The sequence below is a fragment of the Punica granatum genome, chromosome 7 (assembly GCF_007655135.1).
Source record: "Punica granatum isolate Tunisia-2019 chromosome 7, ASM765513v2, whole genome shotgun sequence".
Taxonomy (NCBI): Eukaryota; Viridiplantae; Streptophyta; class Magnoliopsida; order Myrtales; family Lythraceae; genus Punica; species Punica granatum.
Window position 1 is genome coordinate 18,336,802 of NC_045133.1, and position 22,448 is coordinate 18,359,249.

General features: G+C 37.5%; 3 protein-coding genes and 2 pseudogenes across 6 annotated transcripts; 1 reads left to right on the plus strand and 4 right to left on the minus strand.

Moving 5' to 3' along the window:
- Window positions 1–1,791: 1,791 nt before the first annotated feature.
- On the plus strand, window positions 1,792–10,181 carry LOC116215432. 4 transcript variants are annotated; one of them, XM_031551146.1, is made up of 5 exons: window positions 1,846–2,019; window positions 7,932–8,126; window positions 8,371–8,952; window positions 9,125–9,187; window positions 10,042–10,175. In XM_031551146.1, exons 1-5 carry the CDS (start codon window positions 1,960–1,962, stop codon window positions 10,048–10,050), a joined length of 909 nt encoding a protein of 302 aa, XP_031407006.1. In that variant the 5' UTR covers window positions 1,846–1,959; the 3' UTR covers window positions 10,051–10,175. The 4 variants fall into 4 exon arrangements, 3 of the variants coding, with proteins under 3 accessions (XP_031407004.1, XP_031407006.1, XP_031407005.1); XR_004158463.1 differs by having other exon boundaries at window positions 1,792–2,019; window positions 8,371–9,917; window positions 10,042–10,181; XM_031551144.1 differs by having other exon boundaries at window positions 1,798–2,019; window positions 8,371–9,187.
- A 302-nt stretch (window positions 10,182–10,483) lies between these two features.
- LOC116215439 lies at window positions 10,484–14,669 on the minus strand (annotated as a pseudogene).
- Window positions 14,670–16,762: 2,093 nt separating this feature from the next.
- Window positions 16,763–17,472, minus strand: LOC116214456 (serpin-Z4-like). The gene is made up of 2 exons (XM_031549859.1): window positions 17,064–17,472; window positions 16,763–16,869 (listed from the first exon to the last, which is right to left on the minus strand). The coding sequence occupies exons 1-2, from the start codon at window positions 17,470–17,472 to the stop codon at window positions 16,763–16,765; spliced, it is 516 nt and encodes a 171-aa protein (XP_031405719.1).
- Window positions 17,473–20,386: 2,914 nt separating this feature from the next.
- LOC116215442 lies at window positions 20,387–21,352 on the minus strand (annotated as a pseudogene).
- LOC116215437 (pentatricopeptide repeat-containing protein At1g63130, mitochondrial-like) lies at window positions 21,208–22,058 on the minus strand. Its single transcript, XM_031551152.1, has 2 exons — window positions 21,680–22,058; window positions 21,208–21,574 (listed from the first exon to the last, which is right to left on the minus strand). The coding sequence occupies exons 1-2, from the start codon at window positions 21,867–21,869 to the stop codon at window positions 21,354–21,356; spliced, it is 411 nt and encodes a 136-aa protein (XP_031407012.1). The 5' UTR covers window positions 21,870–22,058; the 3' UTR covers window positions 21,208–21,353.
- Between the last annotated feature and the right edge of the window lie 390 nt (window positions 22,059–22,448).

Here is a 22,448-nt window from a genome sequence, read left to right on the forward strand (position 1 = left end):
ATAGAAGGAAACACTCGACACAATGCGGCGTTCAAAGCATCTTGTAACACCATGAGGTGACGATACCTTTCAATATGTTTCGATGGATCAAATGTTCCGTTGTATTGTTTCAATGCGTGTACTTTTAGTTTTGGTAGAGAAGTATGGGTAATGCTATCAACAAAAGGTAATTCTCTTATATAGGTATCTAAAGACCAAAATTTACTCATCTGACTATTTTTGAAGGCCTTCAAAATCTTCTCTTTATGATTTCGTGTTGGACCTCTCGACCTTTTAATTCCTTCTTTCTTGAGAATTGGCTTGTCGTCTTGATGTCCATCTTTACATGTTGCTACCACGGGCAGACTTTTTAAGGAAGCACGATCTTGTTCAGCAATCCATCCTTGGAATCGTTCAAATAGTGCAACCGTGGAGTGTTGATGATCAGGCATCTTCTTTGATACCTTCAACTGGTTTAGTGGACCTCGATTACTTGGAGAAAGAGCATCCTTACTTGTATCATGTTCTTGAGCCATATCTTTTCTTTTCGAAGATTCTCACAGACGGCGCAAAATGTTGATACAAAAATCGGACTTCTGTTTTACATCATCAAATACATAACTCCGGGAATACTCGGAGCATCCTCTCTTGCTCGCTTCCATCATACTTCACTGACTTCCCTACTTTCTCTAACTCTTTGTCACCTTTTCGTGGGGAAAATTCCTCTTCTTCCCTCCTTGCCGAATATGTGAGCCTCCTTTTATAGAGTAGAGATATTAGTAAAATACCGCAAATTGTAGCAAGTAGCAATGCAAGAGGATTAACAAATCTTCTTCTGCCCTATGCAACGCAAGTGGATGGGTTTCGGCATTTTAGCAAGTAGCCAGGACGCAAGCACCATGAGCCCATCAATAATCTCATACAAACACACATATGTATATATATATATATATATGTACACTACATAGGCCAAGAAAATTAAGGAATGCTATTCAACAAGAAAGGTGAAGAAGAAATCCAGAGTTCTCAAATAAAGAAAAAAGAAATACGGGAGGAACACGAAGCGGTGCAAAGAGAATGGTTAATCTCCCATTTGTTTGATGTCTGGTCACTCATCTGCTCGACTTTCTATTTGGTGTTATGCCAATTTACATTTTATGACGTAATTATTCAAAGTGTGGTCTGTACTTTCATGCAAACCAATACATTTGACAAAACTATAAGGAAATTTACTCATACCTTAAGTAAATTATGGGAAAATGAAAGTAAATGATAAAAAAATCAAGTCATAATTACATAAAATTATTCTATCTCACTTTTTCAATTTATTATACTGTAAAGCAATCTTCCATCTTATGATAAATATACCTATGATAGATAGTCTCATCACGTGCAAAACATGTTGGCATCTCAACTAGTTTTAAAAAATTAATAAAATATATAAATGATTCTTTCTTTTCAATGAATAATAGTTTTTTGTTTATGTAAATAAGGTAGTTTGATTGAAATGATTTTATTCATTTCATTTAATCGTAAACTTAAAAATTATCAAAAAATTTATTATCTAATCATAAATTAATTAGTATTTTTAAAGATCTAATTATATAATAAAATATTCTATTTTTTTCATGAATAATAATCCCGTGCAATACGCGGGTAAAATAGCTAGTTTTGTATTTATTACCCAATAAACTATCAAACCTACCACAAACATCTTCCTAACTACCTGCATAAATATAGCTCACAGGGACGAAAGGCAAGAGCCTGTCGATGGGCCTACACATTGAAGGAGAAAAATAAAGAAAGAGGTACGGTCGCTTGACTTGTTTTTCTTGGTCATCGAAAATATCCAATTTTATATTTATTGCACAACAAACGCCTGGTTGCCAATTGTGATGCCCCAGTCTATATATAAATGGAGAAAACCGTGGGACTTCATCGCACTCCTTTCGCAGACCAATCACTATCCATTTCCCAGAAATGATAAAGAGAATGTCTGACGAGGAAATAAGCGTCGAGGAAATAAGCGACAGGGATCTGGTAAACGTTCTTACAAACTGATAATTTCATGTCCATGCTATTCTGTGTTTTTGCGCGTATATATATATATATATATATACATACTTTAATCCGTACTTTTTTTTTGCGTACATGTTAACGTAGAAACAGTGCTGCATGTGTAACTGTTGCAATTTGACGAGTGCATTTATATATTTGACACTGATAAATATGAGTAACATATTACCATATGTATACTATGACTTCAATTTTGCATTTGTAATACATTGAAAAATAATTATAAAAAAACTAACATACTTATTCCAGAAATACTGCGTATAAAATAAATTAGCAAATTGATAATTGAAAATTTTCTTTTGGGTGGAAGATGTTTGAACTTTTTTTTTTTCGATGCGAACCATGGTATCCGAAAGCCCGGCCCTGACTAATCCAATCAAGCTAGGTAGGGGTAAAGCTCACTCAGCGTGGATTTTTTGTATTTACAGTGACTCGAACCCGAGATATTATTTAAACGGAACAAGCGCGGTTAGAAATTTTACATTACAATCTCAAACTCAAAGTAATGTCTAAATCCAGAAGTTACTTGCGTATAAGGAGATATTATAACATCCATTCATTCTACTATATGAAGCCAAAATCCCTTGTTTGAGCTCATTTTTCATTTCCCAAATTATCCATAACACATCGTCTCCAATTAATTTAACCACCAAATTTTGAGCAAATTAATAATTTTATTGAATAACTCTCTCCCCTCTATTTATTTCAATAATCCACCAATTCTAGTTTTTGCTCCCTTAATTTCTCGGCGCACTTATTATTTTATTTCAATATAAGTTTAATTTTTAGTCTTTTTCATAGATGCAATTTCAGAATCTTAATCTTAATTTTAAAGAAAACTAAAACTGTCATTTATTCATCCGTGGAGTGAGTGGGGTGGGTTTCCCACCCGAAGGGACCCACTCTTCTGCTTTTTAAAATTGTCATTTACTCATCCCCGGAGCAAATGGTTTCCCGCCCGAGGGGACCCTCTCTTCTCCTCATTTTTCCCTCCTTTTTCTTTTAATTTTTTTTATACTAGTTATTTCAACCCTTACATTGCACGGATTATTTCATTGAGAATATTATAGTTTATTTATTTTATTATGTATTTTTCATCATTATTAATAGCATCTGTGATACTTAAGATCTAATAATGTAAACCATATGTTCCAATTATTTAATTCATCTTTACTAAGATTATATATTTGTAAAATTGATATACTTATAAGCTTTACAATTATAAAGTGTTGGAATTTTCAATAAATGAATTTAAATAATAAGTCAACGTTGTTTTATCGAAGTTAAAGAGTTGCCTATCAGGACTTACTTTTATTGAAGAATTTTTAAATCTGTATCAGCATTCATATTAGAAATTATATAGAAAACTTAGAATATGAGATAGTAGTGTTGGTAAGTAAGTACCATAGTAATTCATTACAAAACCAAATATATCCTTTTAATGTAATGAAATTATATATACGAAATAAAACAGCTTAAGATTTCACTACACAGAAGTAACATAAATAACTTATAATTAAGGGATTTATTGACTGTAATCCAATGGCAGAAATACTCAAGATTTTAATATGTTCATATTAGTAAAATATTTATGTAAAATTATCAAATGGCAATATGATAATAGAGGTATGAATATTGGAAATTTTCAAATATTAAGAAAATTGGGAAATATATTAGCAATTCTAAATTTTTTTTCTTGATAATTAAGTAATTATCACTATTTGGAAAAGGGCATTTGCTATTCTTTTGGTATTTTATTTAGTTGACTATTAGTAGTACCGAAATTCTATTTTTTATTTTTTATTTTCGAAATTAGATATTTGAAGACGAAATCCATATCTATATCGATTGTCATATGAGAAAATATAAACTACGATTTAATGTTTGAAGAATGAATCGACATTCATACTTCACCTAGTCAATGTATTTCCTTGTATTATTTTATCTTCCAATCCTTAGGATTAGGGTGTTGGGTAATGGTACGTTTGGTTTCAAAGTAAAATTTTAAAATCAGATTTTGATTTTGAAAAAGAGTGGTATAAATGGTTATGTATGAGGCCCATCATTTGACTTTGTATGAGTTATTTTGTTTTGTTGTGGAAAAAAGAGTGGTATAAATGGGCCCACTCTTTGATTTTATATGAGTTATTTTGTTTTGCTGTGGGTACAATTAAGTTAAAGTGTGATTTTAAGATCACATTTTGAAACCAAACAAGTCATAAAATTCCGAACCCAATTTTAATCATCTTATGTAGATTGTTTAATTTTATAACAATTAATATTAATATATCAATATATTTAGGATATTCTATATATATATATATTATCCATCAAATTTATTTCTATACTTTGTTTTATCTTTCAGTATATAGGATTAGAGTGTTAAGATTTCAATTTTATTCGTCTTCTATTGTTTGATTTTCATTTTGTTAATTAATTATAGAAGGATCATTAATATTATTTACTGTATTCAAGTCGAATTTACTATAGATATAGCTTATCCAGCAAAAAATGTACTCGAGATTATAGATGCAGATATAATAGATTACATAGGTAATTTTATTTATGTCGATGTGGAATATATAGATCTATATACACATATGGAGAGAATAAATAATGTTTTAGGAAGAAAAAGGGTAAGTCGTGACTTAAAATTTAATCTTTAATAAAATAATAATGTTTCAAAAATGAAAAACTAACCTTTTTTTTTTCTGGACGATATTGCATGTAATTTCGACCAATCATTTTCAGTTACAAAATAGATGTTTGACGAAGGTTTTGACACTTTCTTCAATCTTATGACTAAGAAATGTTGTCTTCAAGCGAATTTAATTAGCCCCCTTTTGTAACCCAATAACATTATTAGTCCTGCCCAATATATATTTTCCTTATTAAAGAAAAAGAAAAAGTTATTCTTGCATGACTCCTGTTCATCTTTTTGTGAAAATATGATCTTTTTTTTAACCATAAAATGAATGTTTAATAATCCAAAAAATACGAGCTTTACTCATTTTTTAAATTTTGGCACGGCATTTAAAAAGTTCCATAGAAATGCACTCCTCGCTAATTTTGTTGCGCGTCTACCACAGCGTCAATTATTCCATCAAAATTGACAGAATGAGTTGATATGCCACTTAACGGTGCCACACTACACATGAAAGCTGGTCGAGTGGGCCCATCTGAATTTTTAATCAAAATTCATAAAAAAAATTTAAAAACAAAATCTGAAAAAAAAACGAAACCCTAAGGAAGAGGGGTGGCCAAAGGCATGGGCCTCGCCTTTGGCTACCACCCCGAAGCAGCATCACCGATGACCTCAGTGGTCATAGCCAACTTGACAGGGGCGGTAATCGCCTTCGGTGAGGAACACACCGCCATATTAGAAAAAGAAAAAAAAAGGTAAAATCGATAAGGAAAAGGGAAAGGGGCAACGGTGGGTGCCCCGATCATAGCCACCACCACCCTAACTAGGGTCAACGGTGCTCTCTGTGTTAGCAGTGACCCCAATTGGGGGTGCAATGGCCGCAATCGGTGCCCCATAAATCGGAATCGAGAGAACCACAACTAGGCTTACAGCATTGTAAGGAATCTCCAAATTATTAGCAATATTACTGGAATACTAGTCTTTATATCATGTATGTTTACTCTCTAATCAAATTAGCATTAAAAAATTTTTGGAAGTCTAAAATTATAATTGCAGTGACTCAGTGTTGATATAATTGCACTTTAGTAAATTAAATAGCAAATTAAAATTATACGAATACTCTAATTTCATGATCAATAACGCAAGGAAAGCACGATCATGAGAAAATACAATAAATTCTTCTACTCAGTGATTATTCTTGTTATTACACTGTATAATCAAGCCTGTTTACACAAATGAACAAATTATCATGTAATCAATCATTTTATTTTAATTTTGGATGAATATCATAAGTAATGATTTTCTTTTCGAGCAAAAATATAGATAAAAATATGAAGATATATTTAACTATTTTTGTTTAGATTAGAAAATAGATAGATGTACACAATAAGCATTTTTTTAATGAAATTCCATCTTCTTTTTTCGGTGATCAAGGGGGCCGTAGCCTGATCCTCCATCAATATTTACATTGAGCATGTTTGGTCGTCGGGATATGGGGCAGGATAAGATTTATGAAATCCTTATCCTATGTTTGGAGGAGACCGGGATGGGATAATGATCGGGACAAGACAAGATATTCCATTAATAAAATAATCCTGCCCAGGGGACATTACACTCTTATTAGGATAATAAAACATGCGAAAAGGACGAAAATACGCTTGCATTGAGTGGCGGTGGCGTCAGGCCCGCCGTCCCTCTCTCAATTCAGTTCGCTACTTTAGCTTTTTCTTTTTAAATTTTTAGAATATTTTTGAAAGTTTAATTTAATTTCAAAAGATTGTTCTATATTATTGAAAAAAAAAATTTGGGACACCCATATTTTTTCACCTTCATGTCCTAATTCTAAATCTTCACATGCACCGAATATTTTATTTATATTATTCACTATTAGGATTTGAATCCTCTCCCATCGCCCTCCTATATCATGTCCTGTTGGACGTCCAAATGCAGTCTATGATAATATTTACATCACAATAATTGATATGGATGTCGTTTCTAGAAATTTAAAGATACATTTGGGAGATAATAATGAAAATAATAGTCAATTTTCAACTAAGTTTTCATATTTACATTTAAATAAATTACACTGTCTTAAATTTTTCTACAATGAATTAATAAAAGCAAAATTAAAATGAATTATACTACTCACTAAATTCTTCATTATCGATGTTAATATATAAATATAATTAAATTGGAGCAATTATAAAGTAAGAGTAAAAACTCTGTACACAATATTCATTTAAAATTTTTAATAGCATGAACTTTTATAATGAAAGGGTATATTATTCAGGGTATAGCAATTACACTTTTCATATGAAGTATTTTTTTCTAGAAAATAAAAAAAAAATATTTCATAACAATTATAAAATATAAAAGCCGAGATGGAGGATATGATTGTGCCACATTGCCCAAATTTATAACTCTCATCTCATGATTGAACGTCTTTTTGGTTGTTCATATAATTAATATTATTAATGACATTATGATCTTACTTAATTATTATATTGAAAAATGAACAAACCTTAAATATTTTCTTAAAAAATAATTGACTCAACTAATAAAAAGGTTTTCCCACAAATATCGAGTAAGTTAAATTTTATAATTTTTATACTTTCGGAAAAGCTCGAATCTGCACCTAGTTATGAGTAGTATAGATGAGCAGTTCTAAGTTGAGAAAATCTTCAATTGTAATTTCAAAATTGTGAAAATAATAAATAAATTTTAAATTTAAGAACCAATTTGCGAGGTTTTCCATCGAATATATATTGTTAAAAAAAGATAGTCTTATGTATATTGCCAGATGGTGCGAGGTTGATAACGTCACGAGTCCACTCGGTTGAAGAAAATCATAGACTAAAGAGAATGTAACTTTACATGAAAGAGCCGATGTTACTGTTAGGGTCTCGTTTGAATTAAAGGAGGACGTGAATCAAATGTTTTGACCAACAAGAAGTAATTAAAATTTGCATATGAAAATTATGCCTTTTTTTCTTTTTTGTAGATAAGTGAAAATATCACTTCAAATATATATATATATATATATATATATATATATAATATTACTTCAAATATTATTAATGGCTATATATATATATATATATATATATGATGAAATTAAGACAAGTACGCACTGTGATGTGATGCTACAATGACAAGTTTGAATTCTACTTCAGTCATATATAATTCAGATATTTTTCTGATTTAATTGTATCTTCTTGTTACAATTAAGCAGAATACTAGGACTGCTAAGATCATGAGTGCGATCCCAAGCGGGATCGCTGAATGCCCGTGCAAGCTTGCCACGGAAACACAAGCAAAACCATATGAAACAGAGTGTCTCCCCACACGGAAAAGAAAAGACCAAAACCATATGAAGATCCTCGATGGTTCTTCCCAATCGGAAAAGAGCCGCCATACCAAATTCCAGGTAAACGTTCTAACAAATTGATGATCTCATGTCCATATTATTCTGTTTCTGCGCAATATACTTATACATATATATATATATATATGGTGAAAGTAAGACAATTAGTACGTGTTGTGATATGATAATTTTTTTTTGGGGGCAGGAAATATGATAGTTTATTAACCTGTGAATTCTACTTTTCTACATATATATGAATATTAGGATATTTTCTAATTCAGCTACTTCATCTTGTTATAATTTGAAGCCAAATGGGAGAGGTTGGAACACGAACAAGATCGCAATAAACATCATGGAAACGCTAGACGAGCTGCCAGCTTCCACCAGGCCAACGAAGGTTCATCACAAACTACATGCTGCGACTAAAGAGGTGTACGAGCCTTATATATTTAAGGTTCATCACCAACTACGTGCTGCGAATAAAGAGGTGTACGAGCCTCATATATTTAAGGTTCATCACCAACTACGTGCTGCGAATAAAGAGGTGTACGAGCCTGTGTTGGTTTCGATTGGACCATACTATCATGATAAACGCAAGAGTCAACTTCAATATATGGAACAACATAAGTTGCGCTACCTACAAGATCTGCTGAAACGAAAGGAGGAAAAAGAAGGTCCAACCGAATTTGACCAAATAAGGGAGTATCTTGGGGTTTTGGAAGAATTGGAAGATGAGGCTCGTGGTTACTATGCAGATCCCATCGCCCTTGAGAAAAATGTCTTCCTAGAAATGTTGTTGCTTGATGGCTGCTTTATCATTGAGCTGTTCCGTAAAGCTGCATGGGATCAACCTGAAAGAGAAGCGGACCCACTATTTAAAGCTGATTGGGTACGTGTGTCCTTAGCGAGAGATTTAATGCTACTTGAAAATCAAATTCCATTCTTTGTTCTGGAGCGTCTACATTTCATGATTGGTGATCGGCCTGAACCGGTCCACCTTATTTATGGGGCCGTGGAGTATCTCCCAGCATATGGGCACTTAAGTTCACATGTTGGCCCAGGTGAATGCGAAAATGCACTGGAAAGCATCTCCAATCTTCTCCGGCCTAAACGTACATTTCAAGGTAGACGACTAAACCCAGAGGAACTCACAGATATTAAGCATATTTTGGATCTTGTCCGCAAGTTCATGTTGGTTGTGGAGATCTCGGAAATGAAAGATGAAAGTGACTCACCACCCAAGCAAGGGCAGAGTATCAAAAAGTATTCTGCCACAAAACTGCGTGAATTAGGAGTTAGATTTAAGGGTGTGGAGAAAAGTAAGTTTTATGATATCACATTTGAAAATGGGCTTTTAAAGATTCCAATCATCAAAATAGAAGATGTTACAGAAGGGCGATTTCGAAATTTAATTGCATATGAAGAACATTATGTCCGAAAAAATAAATATATAGGAGACTACATGAGTTTCATGGACGATCTGGTAAATACCCCAAAGGATGTTGAGCTGCTTCGGCACCACGGGATAATCGAAAGCCTCATGGGTGATGATGAAGTTATCGCTGCCATGTTCAACAATATGTGCAAACATAGGATATTGTCGAACTACTACTATGCAGAAATAGTTGACAAACTGACGAAGCATTGCAAAAAGAAGCGACATGTCTGGATGGCGAAGTTATAGAGAAATCATCTTAGCAGCCCGTGGAAAATCTTGTCAGTTCTAGTAGGATTGATCCTACTCATCTCAACTATCACACAAACTGTCTACACTGTTCGCTCATTCTACAATGCAAATTAGGGATCCAAGTCATGGCGCGTTACTTTGCTTACAATATTGTGAAATGTCTTTTGGTACGTAAATTCTGCATATTCTGCATAATTCTCTGTTGTGTTTTATTATGATAAATTATCAGTAATATATGTAATTTATTCAATGAGTTCAATGATTATCTAATAAGTTGCATTTTCTTTGCAGGGACTATAAGGCTTGCAAATCTTTCACCATTGCTTGCCTGTGTGAGTTCTTTCCTTTGAATGTGCTGGTCTTGCCCCCGTTTCACATCATTCCCCATCAGATCTGCAATATTGCATTACTTGCGCAGCCGTCTGTGCCTGTGCCATCACCCACTCGTCCTGCTCTAATAAGCGATTTCACCATTATTAGAGTCTTAAACATTCACGAGCCTCTCATGCCTTCTCTTGCCACTGTCTCAGACAGTTGCCTGGAGCCGCCTCTCTAGATCCCTTCACCTGATGAAGTTCCTTGTGGATTTTCAGTGCTTATCGCTTTACCTTTTTCTTCTCACGTTTGTTTTTGTTTCCTTTTCGTTAAGCGGGATGCTCCTTTCTTTCTATGCAAACAAAAGTTATTGATCGCTTGGAGGTTTATTGAAAAAAAAAATGTTGCTTCGGTGCACTAAAAAAAAAAGTGATATAAATGAGACCCACTCAAAAGAAGATCTTATAGTACAAAACTTATAAAATCAATCTCACATACCTAAGCATATGGTGAACCTATCGAAAGCACTTCAATTGGCTAAAGAATATTGATTGGCCAAGCAAAAACAGCTGAACCTTAGAGAACAAGCTTAACTCTTTACTCCAAAACCAAAACAGTATCCATTCCAATATTACTTCCATCAAGAATAACTCAAATTTTCAGCTAATTTCACCACTTTCTGATCATATAACCAACTCAACTAACTGATTTCAGCATAACCTTAACCGGGAGAAACTCAAAATGGCTCTCCTCATCAAATATGCTCGAGCAACAAAACCGACCTTAGGCTAAGCTGAGCTGAAAATAAACTTAAACCCAGCGAATACTAATGTTTAAATTATGAAAACCAAGTTACTAATCAAGAACTCCAACTTAGTCTCCTTCCTCTACCGTTTCCCGAGCTCCCAACCTTGCTCCTTCCTCTCAATTTTTTTTTTTTTTTTAGTCCTCTCACCCCTTGTGCTCCATCCCAACATTTTTAACATTACAACACACCTCTAACATTACAACATGGCTGATGTTCTCCTCATATTCCAGGGAAACTCCATGGACTGTGGACAGCAAAAATTAATAGTCATATATGTTACAGGTAAAATTCAGATCAATTTCCTGTGCACAGTCAATGAATAGAACGGAAAATACAAATTGCGTATATTACCTTCTAACACGATGAAGTGTTAGGTATATCACGTGGATAAGATAGTCCTCTCACTAGAGCTGGAGTACTCCCCAAGAAACTCAGACCTCAACTGCATCAGCAGCCTGCCTAGATAGTTCAGGCCTTCTCCTTCCCTTCCTCCTCCCCAGAAGAGGTCGTGCAGCGAAGCTTCGACGAGAATGGACCCCGCAGTGGATAGCAGCATGGAATTTAGATGAGGATATATTGAGAACTTGCACTTTAATGCTCGGTACATCACATCGATCTTCATACTATCCCAGTCAGGTCTCACCTGCATCAAAAATTGCTTCTGGTTTAACACATGTTTCACTTATATGCTAGTCGGTTCAGTTGAAGTTTTTCAGAGGTACAACTGACCAACTGGTTAATTTGGAGGGAATAAACTACTCTTCATTATTTGAATGCTCGAGGCTGTTTTGGAACATCTCATATCTAGTTCTAAATCGGGCGGATAATGGACCCCTGTCCCGTCCGGACTCTCATTATTCATAGAACCAAGCTCAGGGCCGATTCTATCAGTAATCCGGCCAGTATTTTTTTCCCTGGACACATTTCTCTACTAATTAAATTCCTACTTTTATATAACCCCATTCAAGGAGGGTTATGTAAGATATATTTATTAATGATATACTACAAGTAGAGAAGCCTTACAAGATCAGGATGCCGCCTCTGCACAAGCCTCCCCATCCTAGCGGCTTCCTCTGGACTTTTTGCAGATCATATCTCTTCAACATATTGTTGGGCCTGAGGATTATCGACTCCGACATATTTGTGGGCCTAAAATTTGTAAAATTTCTCCCAAAAGTTTCTCGACCAGATACACGGTAATAATAAATCATATAAGGCGGAAAATCAGAAAATGTGTTACCTGATAGTAGTGCTCCACACTTGACCAACTAACATAATCGCCAGTTTCATTGGGCATTCGAATAGGATGAGGAGAGAAGTTGGAGAAAGCTCCATAAGGGTCCCATGTTTTGTAGAAGAATATGATGTTCGGTTCATAAGGAGTGACAGTAGGGTCAATTGCAGAAGTCTCATTCATTGATGGGATGGCAGGTGTGAGGTCGGGAATAGGCTGAAGAAACCCACTGACAAGCATGTCCGGTCCAACCAGGAAAAACATTTCAACTTATAAGACACATTCCCAGATAATGGAAATATCAGATGCAATTGTTAAGAGGAGCTTCATGCGACTTCAGCAAATAATCGGCATATTCAGACTCAGAATGCATGATGAAATACTTGAGAAAGAACATGAGAAAGTTTTGCACTTCTGCAAAAGGTCGATCAAGTCTTTGCCTTTTGATGACACAAAAATTTGCATAATTCCTGAACATAATGAGCTCACAGTATACATTAAAAGGTAAGGAAATGGGAGAACAGGACAAGTAGAACATAAACAAACCACAGACCTGTTCATAGGAAACATCACTCAAATCCAAGGCTTGTGACATCTCCACCATACCGAGTTCACCAACTGGAGATGGTGCATTCCTTCCACCAATAATTTTAGGTGCAACAAATGCAAACACCTGCAAAAAGATCAGATCTTATGACCAACACCATGCAACTGGTTGCTCGGTTCCAGAAAACATGGACAGGTTTCCATGCTCATGCTCCAATGAAAGAATTCGAAAAATGAGAACAAAGAAATTCTTTACGCACTTTGCAAGACATGTTGGTCTAGCAAAATTTTCTCCATGAGCAGCATGAATTAAAATGTAATACATCCTTTCCATTATTCGATATCAGAAAAACAGAAGAAGGGAAGTAGAAAGACCTTGTGAATAACACCCAATGAGATTGCGGATGCAGCCAATGTCCCTCCGCACTCCCACAAAATCGAAAGGTACCCACGATCATAGAAATATTCCATGACATCACGAGGATTTAACATGCCAAACTCTACAACCTCAACACCTTTGGAAGCTAAATATTTCTGAAAACTCCTCCTAGCACCTCTTTGGGTCACCACTATCGTTGACACTTCGGAAATGTCCCAGAGGTTTGCTTCCTCAGGAAGGTCGAGCGTCTGTGTCATCACAATCCTCACGGGCAAGTGCCCACCACCATGCCTTGCAGTCAATCTTGGATCTGTTTAACAGCAATGGTTTCAAAGAGCAAGAAATTGTTATTTTAGTTTTAACCAAAATAGAGAATCTTAGTACACAGTACTCACTGTCTTTACGTACGGTGTTCCCTCCAACAACAATTGCATCGCTTCGTCCCCGCAGTTCAAAGACTCGACTTCTAGACTTTTTGCTGCTTATCCATGCAGCATGTCCACTACTGGCAGCAATTTTGCCTGTTCCATTTGGACAGACAGCACACTTGTATGCAAACATAGGCGGTTGAAATTACTTTTGCGCTCTACTCTTGAGGAAAATTACATGACAACTCGAAGTGGCAGAATGACATTTAAAATGCTAACCATCAAGGGTCATGGCATAATTGAGAACAGAAAATGGGACTCGAGAAGCCGCTCCGTATATCAGATGAACATTCACGAGGCAGCACGACTTCTGAGCTTCCTGCAGCACATGACACCAAAACTCTGAACCTCAGCTACACCGCGAAACAGTCGGTAAAGCTCCACACGAGTAAATGATCTTAGACAAAATGCAGCACCTCGACAGCTTTACTCTGCAGGTCCTCTCCAGGAACATCGACCTGAATTCCTTGGCTTCTCAAAGCACGCACAGCATTCCCGCGAAGATGCTGAAGCGGGTGCCTCATCCCAACTACCACTCGTGCAATTCCTGCCTAGTTTAATTCACGATATGTCAACTACCCAGTGCATTAAAACCCTCAGAGCTGCCAAAAAAAAAACAGGCATCTTTGTTCAATCTCCAATCTAATCCTAAGCAATTCGTTTTGCCCCGGGATTCTTCTTTTCCGATATGCATACTATCGAAGATGTTCTAAAGCTCAGTAGGATCAACGGAGAAGAGGCAGTTCTCTGTCGGTTAGACAGACCTGGACGAGAGCGGAGACAGCGGTGCTGTCGCCGTGGCAGTCGCCGGGCTCCATGTTGAGGTAAGCGGTGGCGCCCATACAGAGGTCGGCGCCGGCGGCCTCGACGGCCTGAACCTCGGCCGGCGTCGTGCCCTGGGCGTATAAGTAGCCCTCCCCGACCACATTGCCGCCGGGGTTGGCGATGACGCAGCCGAAGTTGGGGTGGGGGGAGGTGAAGCCGGAGGACTTGTCGGACAAATCGGCAGCGCGCCGGACGAGGCTGGCCTCGAGGGTGTAATTGCCGTTGCCGTGGCTAGACCTGATGGTGGCTGCAGTGAGGCGGCAGGTGATGGGAGGAGGATAGCAGAACGATAGCGCCATTTTCTTCTCGCTGACCGTGACGAAATTTCTGATTTTTTTTTTTGTATTTGGATTTTTTTTTTGAGATAATGCGATCACCTACCTTATCCATGGGGTGTTATTCAGTTAGTAATATGCTAATATATTCAAGCAAAGGTTCAAATCTCCTGGGAGCAAAGGTCCCTCTATTTATTGTTAAATTTGCTTGCAATGATAGTACTCTAAGTATATATTTACGAATGGGTGAATCACTAAATGAGACATTCCTCGATGAGGTTCGACTTATATGATTATACCTTGTGGAGATTGCTTCGTTAGTTGCCCCGATCACTTTCACTTCAAAGAGAGAAAAAAGAAAAAATCACCTTACCGTTTTGATCACAGTCCTCTCCAATTGACATGAGAACAAATACTTCATTTTTTAGGTGAATACATGGAAAAAAAAAATACAATGTTGTGGACTATTTCTATTATCGTATAAGCTCATAGGCATGGTATAAGAATAGGAAATAAAGCGAAATAAAGGGATATGTAACCACAATGATAATGATCGAATTCAAGATCTCTTAATTTTGGATCAACGCTTTGTGCTATCGTACTAAAACTCTTTCCTCAATACCTTCTTGATTTTATGGGAACTAATCATTTTCGCGAGGATGATAATGCATATACATCAAATTACTCATAAAAAAAAAAGATTAATTCCAAAAAAAAAACAACTTTGCAGTTTATGTCATTTCTAATACTAATTTTTAGAAATTCCAAAAAAGAGCACCAACTTTTCAGTTTTTATCCTTTATAATATGAACTTTTAGATATTAAAAAAAAATGAACACAAACTTTTGATTTTGCATCACACATAGCACGCAGTCACCTCCACTGTAAGTTTTGATGGATTCTTGTGACGTGAATACCTAACGGCACTTATGTGGCTGACAGTGGATGACATGGGAAGTCTTCTACACCACCGCATTAAGTGAAAAAAATTAATTACAAAGAGATCCTTCATGTTCCTACCACCAATGCCATTCAAGTTTGCCTCATCAATGTTGAAAATAGGTTGCCTTTCATTTCATCACCGGAACTGCGATTGGTGGATAGTTCGATTAACGGCTCATGAATTCAACATCACTATCAAACGCCTAGCTACAACGACATTGGTAGTTCATTAGATCTCAGAGTACAAAAGACTCACCATGTCATCCACCGTCAACCACATAAGCGCTGGTTAGATAGCATGCTAGAGGAATTCATCAAAACTCACGATGGAGGTTAGTGTTTACTAAGTGTGATATAAATTCAAAAGTTTGTGTTCTTCTTGTAATTAATAAAAGTTTGTGCTAGAAAGAATGGAAACACTAAGAATTTGTGCTTTTTTGGAGATTTCCAAAAGTTCGTGCTAGAAATAACACAAACAGCACAGCGAAGGCGAGGATGAATGTATGGGGAATGAGAGTCTATTGACGAAACATAAGGAAGCTTTTTTCTTTATAAATTTTTTTAACTAGTGTAGGATTTTGTTCTAAACCACCGCCCTCACTTCGGTGAATTGGACTTTTACGAAGTCGATGTATATCTCCTGTATGGTATTAACTGTCCCAAATGTTAAGACTAATGTTGCACAAAACACAAGTACAGGGATGGATTTAGGAATTTGGTATAAGAGAGGAGATACTCAAGGAAAGGTAAAAGAAGATAATTTCATGAAAAAAAGAACAAATTCGACATGGTATTCAAACAATATTATAACTTTTTCCGACTCCAAGGACCTACCCTAAAAAATGATCCATGTATCTGTATCTATATATAATAGATAAAGTAAAGTAGAATTCGTGCATTATAGAAACGTATAATTTGGGCGATTCGATCAATTTCACCTTTTTTTAAAAACAAAATTTTGGACCATTTACAATTTTTATCTGAAAATCCGATTTTCACTGCATTGACTGCAACTAGGAAAATTCATTATCTGACAACGTGACTTGTGAGCTCTTACCAGGTTTTGACGAATCTCAAGTAAGAAATTTAGCACAAGAAGAAGTCTAAAGCTATCCTTTTTTTTTTTTTGGAAACCACGATGTTTTTAGATCATCAATAGATCACGGTTAAGTGGTTCCATTATTTCACTAGCAAATAAATGAGAATGGGTAGAAGTCCATGTCATCCCCGTCCATCCGCCTCATTGTATTTCCTGTGTTGTTACTTCTGTTGGGGATCGAGCAACTGGCCGATGAAAAGAACAATTCCGGTCATCTCCTCTCGGATTACGATCATGAATGGGTGGTCCGCAACAAAGTCCACGAGTTCTACAGGTGGTGCATAACCAGGCTGGCACTATAACATGACGCTGTCTGGCTCCCTCCTCATCGATTTCGAGGAATGTCTTCTGGATGATCGAGGGAAAGACAATATCCCGATCCTTTGCCCCATTGGGCAAGTGTTCCACCTTCACGCCAAGCTTAGCCAGAACGCTGGGAATGTTATCGAACGTAGAAGATACCTCGAACTTGGGGTATTCTGAATTCACCCACGTCTACTTTGGTTTGGGGATTATGGCAGTCTAAGAAACCGGGTTCGGAGCAAGCCCTCTCCGTGAGAGCCGGCAGCCTGTCCCCCTTATCTGGAAGGAAGAAGCACATGGAGAAACTGCGTCCAAAGTCACAGCCCTGCTTGTAGGGGAGCTGCAGGACTTTGAATCCATTGTGGGTTTCGATATACTGATCCGGTTCATTGTTTGTCATGAATGGGACCCGAGTGAGGCGGCCATCGAGAAGGTAGAAATCGAAGTCTTTTGTACACTTTGCTTTGAATTTCTTGAGCCAAGTACCTTTGAAGTAGAGAGCGTTCGCTAAAATGAGCGGGGTCACAGGGGTGACGTCTTCACAGGAGACAGCCCCTGATGAGACCATCCGTCGCCCTCTCTGCCCATTCATTCACCTCCTTCACCACCGCACCAGGCTGCAGCCCAATCACATCTATTAGCTAGGTAGCAAAAGCATCGAAATAGAAATAATCATAATGTCATGAAATTTCGTAAATTGGTCCCCCAAAGTTTAGCATGACTGGACTGACATTAGATTTGAAATCAACAAGATGAACAGCAGCTTTAAAATCCACAGTGAGCCCAGGACGGAACTTGGGCTTGAGAGTCATGGACCACTCAAGCCAAGCTCCATAGGTCACTGAAAGCTTGGGCCCAAAGGCGTAGCCGGCATCCTTACGGACGTGCTCCACCACCTCTGAAGCGTACCCTCTGATGGGGGCTGTGGAGTCAGCTCAAAGGAATTGCAGCAGGCTCGCCTGTCTGGTCCTGCCAACCCTGCCACCACCATGTCGAGTACCACCTGGACCGAGAGCGGCGAGAACACCGTGTTACAATCCTTGTGACGTGAGAAGAGCTCCCCGGCAAGCCTCGTTGCCGAATCCACTTTGGTACCCATCATCTGTACCATGGCAGCACTGATCACTGGGGTTGCCCTTGTTGGTGCTGGTGAGAGCTCCTCAGGGCTATCAGACAGATAGGACGGTAAAAGATCCTGGGCCATACAGTTGGCCTGTCAATCCGAGTCCAGATGCAGAGAGGCCGGTGAAACACCTATTGAGGATTCGGGCTCAGGCTGAGGGTCGGGCTCAGCTTCAGGCTCGACACGTGCATGGACTAGCCTGTAGGAGTCCGAGTCATCATCAGAGCCAGTGGAGGCTCTTCCTCTTCTTCTTTGGAGGTTGCCGTCTCCCATGATTTCTCTCCGGGACATGGAAGTGTGATAGAGGGACTGACAGTGAGGAGACAGTGTCTTATATATATTGGAACCTTAAGGTCGGATCTCATTGCTGCCGGGGTAGAACAGGATTGGCGAAGGATCTGCCAGGATATCGTAGCCGTGGTTAGGAAATGAAAGCTGAAAATTCTCTAGGACTAACCCGAGAAAACATGAAGGCACGTTCACCTGTTATTCAAAACAGCATCATTTGGCATGTATGTTCTGTAATAAAAAATGATAAAAATGAACAGAGCTTACCTTACGATTGCACAAGGACCGCCTGAGATTTGAATACTACAATTATGCATGCAGTGAGTTCCTTATTGCTCCGGGTCTTGTACGGAACGCCAACGATTGTTCCATTTTCTTCGAGCAGAGAAGTTAGTGTACGTTGTTTATACAACTTTGCAAATTCTAATTGATCTCAATAACAATTTCTGTACTGATCAAACGATGAAAACCACTTACTTGGGATAATGAATGGAAAGAGAAATAAAATTACAAATTTATACTTTTTGCAAGTACGATTTCTGGACTAAATCAAACAATGAAAACCACTCAGGACGATGACTGCAGCTTCCTCTGCTTTAATTTGCATTTGTTTTTTTCTGGCTACGTTTCACCAGACAGGTATTCAGGTGGAATTCGATTTGTTTTATTTTGGTTATTCGTGATAAAGATTTAAATACGTTTTGCCAACACTTTTCTTTAATTAGCAATAAATAATTAATAAAGCAGAAAAACCATATAAAGTTTATGTGCAGCTTCGAAGTGCTTAGAACAAATTAGTATATCAAACCATGAAGAAGCTCCATTGTAGATGTTACCAACGAAAACAACTCAGCATGGACTCGAAACGAATTCTGATGACTATATGAAAGTGTTCCTTAAGAGGGCAGAGGCAACTTCAAGTGTATGAAATCCGGACAGACATTCATGGTCCAGAAGCTTGTTTATCCCAAAGATTTAGAAAGAATTTTCTGCACATCACAAGGTATAGCTAGATGAACTTACTTCAACGAGGACCAGAACAGAACGACTACGGACTGATTCCGAGAAATCCTTCTGTTACCCGAGAAATTGTTGTCTCGCCATTTCTTACTGAACTTACTGCCCTAGACCTTATATTTTTCACCCCGTTAGCTTCATCTCCATGGCAATTAGGTATTCTAATGAAGCAAAGATTTGTAAAGGATTTCCCATATTAAACATAGGACGGAAACAAAACATGTGAAGTTAAGTGGACGAACTGATTGCGAAGCTGATATCATAACTTACCACTGTACAGCAGAACAGATTTCTCGCTACTTATGCGAAGAAACAGATACAAGCCGATTAAACACCGAAAAAATCCTATATAAATCAGTCTAGCATACTGCAGAGTCTCCATCAATTTAAGCATGGGAAGGAGACAATAGTGAATGGGTTGATCATGTGATGAGATATTACCCAACATACAAAATGCAAGGTGTGGGTAAATAAGCATTCACATCCAAAATATATACTCTTCACTGAAAGCAATTACCCAACACTTATGTGACGTTTCAATTAAGAACTATCAGCACGAAAAAAAAATGGAGCAAAATTAGCATCATTCGTAAATGATTTAGTCTTGTTGTAGGTCAGCTTTATCAAGACAAACGTAACAACTCTTTTGTGGACACGTCCATAGAGAAACTACCATCTCTTGATGAAGTTCCACAATCCTTGAATAGTCACTACTCCGAAGGAGTCCTCTGATTAAGATATTGTACGTAACAGCATTCGGAGAGCATCCTTTCCCTTTCATTTCTTCAGGCAACTTACATGCCTCGCTTGTTCTTTCTTTGCTACAGAAGTCGCTTATCAGTGTGCTAAATGTGACAAAATTCGGTTGCAGCTTCTTTGCCTTCAAAGAGTGGAAAAGTCCAATAGCAGTTTCAAGTTTCCCACCCTTACACAAGCCATCAATGAGAGTTCTGCAAATCACAATATCGGGACTCATCAACTTCTGATCTTCCATGCTTCTAAACAATGAAATTGCATTTTCAAGGCTTCCATTTTTGCATAAGGCATCCATTAATTTACCATAATTTTGAACATCTGGAAGTTGACCAGTATCTATTCTTGCATCCTATGATAAAACTCTTTTGCAACGTGAATATTTCCTGCACAACAGTAGCCACCTATAAGAGTGTTTTATGTCACAACTTTTGGGACCAAACCCTTCTCGAGCATTTCTGCATATAGTTTGGCAGCCATATCCCTTCTCTTCCACTTGCAATACCCGTTAATCAATGTGTTATAATTAATAACATTGGGAAAGCATTCCCGCTTAACCATAAAATCGAGTAACTTCCTCTCACCCTTGAAGCGATCTTCAAGGCAATAGCCATCAATCAACGAGTTACATATGACTATGTCAGGTTCAATGCCACTTTGAATCATATCATCAAACACATGCTCTGCTTCTGAACGCAATCCCTCCTTAGAAAGTGAGCCCAGTAGAATGGAATGCGTGAAGACATCTTGATATTTCTTCATCGAGATCATATGGGACAACAATCTTAGTTGTGCTGAAGTACATTGAGAATGAAGCAAAGAGTTATAAGTTACTGCATTAGGCTGGATACCATCTCTAATCATTTTCTGAAAAAATAAAAAAATGCTAGCTTCTTCCCTCCGGCTTAGATGGCATAAACCATAAACTAATGAATTATAAGTGAATAGATCCGGTTGAATTCCTTTAGAAATCATCTTGAGCAAAAGTGCAATGGCCTCTTTCCACCACCCGACATAGCACAAACTGTCAATCAAGGAGTTATAGGCGACGATATTTGGTCAAATGCCTTTGCACGTCATGCTGTTCACCGAGTCACAAGCTTTCTCCACTCTTCCTTCTGTGCAGAGGCCAGAGATGACCGTGCTGTACATACATAACGACATCGAGCCTGGAGCCATAGCCCTCCCACTCTTTAAGCAACCCAAAGGCCCTATTTGTTTTTCCTGTCCTCACTAGTCCCTTAATTACAGCTCCATAGGTGATGGCATTAGGCTGAAGAACAGAGCCCAATGACCAGGGTATTCGAGGTAATCAGGTCAGGGTCAAACCCGAGCTTGAGGATTCTGCCAAGAACAGAGAAGCCAAGGTCCTCGCTTTTCAACTGGCAAAGGCAATTGATTAAGATACTGAGACTGCAGATGTTGAAGTCAATCCCAACTCGGTCCATTCTCTCAATCAGTGAGATAGCATCTCGGTATGGACTCATCCCTGCAACGGCACCCACAAGCTGGCTAAAATCAGCAACAGAAGGCAAAGGGCTAATCTGCAACATCCTTCCAAAGCAGGACAAAGCATCGTCAAGGTTCCCCATACCACCAGTTCGGCATTTGCACCTCACGGCATTCAAGAACTGACGATCAGCCTCCTTAGCCAAATGTATCGTCACAGCATCACCAAAATTTCGATCGAGGAAAAACAAACAGATGTGCTTTGGAAGCAGGATTTGCATAGGGATGACATGATGACAAAGGCGGAGTTGTCTCAAAATCATCAGCTTCTTCATCGTCTATTGGAGGGCCGGCTGAAGATTTTCCGAGCTTCCTTTGCTGCAGCCGACACTGAAAATAAACCGTTTAGTATTGATTTTGAACAGTTTCATACCCCAAAATTTTGGCGGTCATACCATCGCAACCCCAGCGGTGATGAGAAGAGGCTCCCACAATAAAGGTTGCTTTCGAACCATATGAACGCGCGTTCACATGAAAAATAAAGGGCTGATTTTTTTAAAAAAAAAATTATGTGTGGGATACAGACATGAGATATTTCCTCTTCCTCTGTTTCTCCTTGACTCGAAGTAAAAAATAAGTTCCTCACAATAAAATTAAAATTTGATCCTCCTGTGGCTCTCCTGCAGATAAAATTAATTCATCAATAAAATTTATTTCGTTGTTTATTCCTAAAAAAAAAAAATCTTTCATCTTTTATCAATTTATTGACAAATAAATACATCCATGAAATGAAAAAAAAATCAAGCAATAGCAATTTTAGCTCATTTCTTATTAGGATAGTTTACGTTGAAAATAACCGCATTTGATTAAAAATATTTGAAAAATAAAATTAGCTAGATTCTTACTGTAAAATT

Excerpts from the sequence above, each read along its gene's own strand:
- LOC116215432 (XM_031551144.1), top strand. The coding sequence starts at position 1,960 with ATGATAAAGAGAATGTCTGACGAGGAAATAAGCGTCGAGGAAATAAGC. Across the intron at positions 8,127-8,370 it reads GCCGCCATACCAAATTCCAG|CCAAATGGGAGAGGTTGGAA; the intron begins GTAAACGTTCTA and ends TATAATTTGAAG. Across the intron at positions 9,188-10,041 it reads GCCTAAACGTACATTTCAAG|GGACTATAAGGCTTGCAAAT; the intron begins GTAGACGACTAA and ends TTTTCTTTGCAG.
- LOC116214456 (XM_031549859.1), bottom strand. The coding sequence starts at position 17,472 with ATGGTCTCATCAGGGGCTGTCTCCTGTGAAGACGTCACCCCTGTGACC. Across the intron at positions 16,870-17,063 it reads CAGAATACCCCAAGTTCGAG|AACTCGTGGACTTTGTTGCG; the intron begins GTATCTTCTACG and ends CACCACCTGTAG.
- LOC116215437 (XM_031551152.1), bottom strand. The coding sequence starts at position 21,869 with ATGAAGAAGCTGATGATTTTGAGACAACTCCGCCTTTGTCATCATGTC. Across the intron at positions 21,575-21,679 it reads GTGCAAATGCCGAACTGGTG|GGATGAGTCCATACCGAGAT; the intron begins GTATGGGGAACC and ends GTGCCGTTGCAG.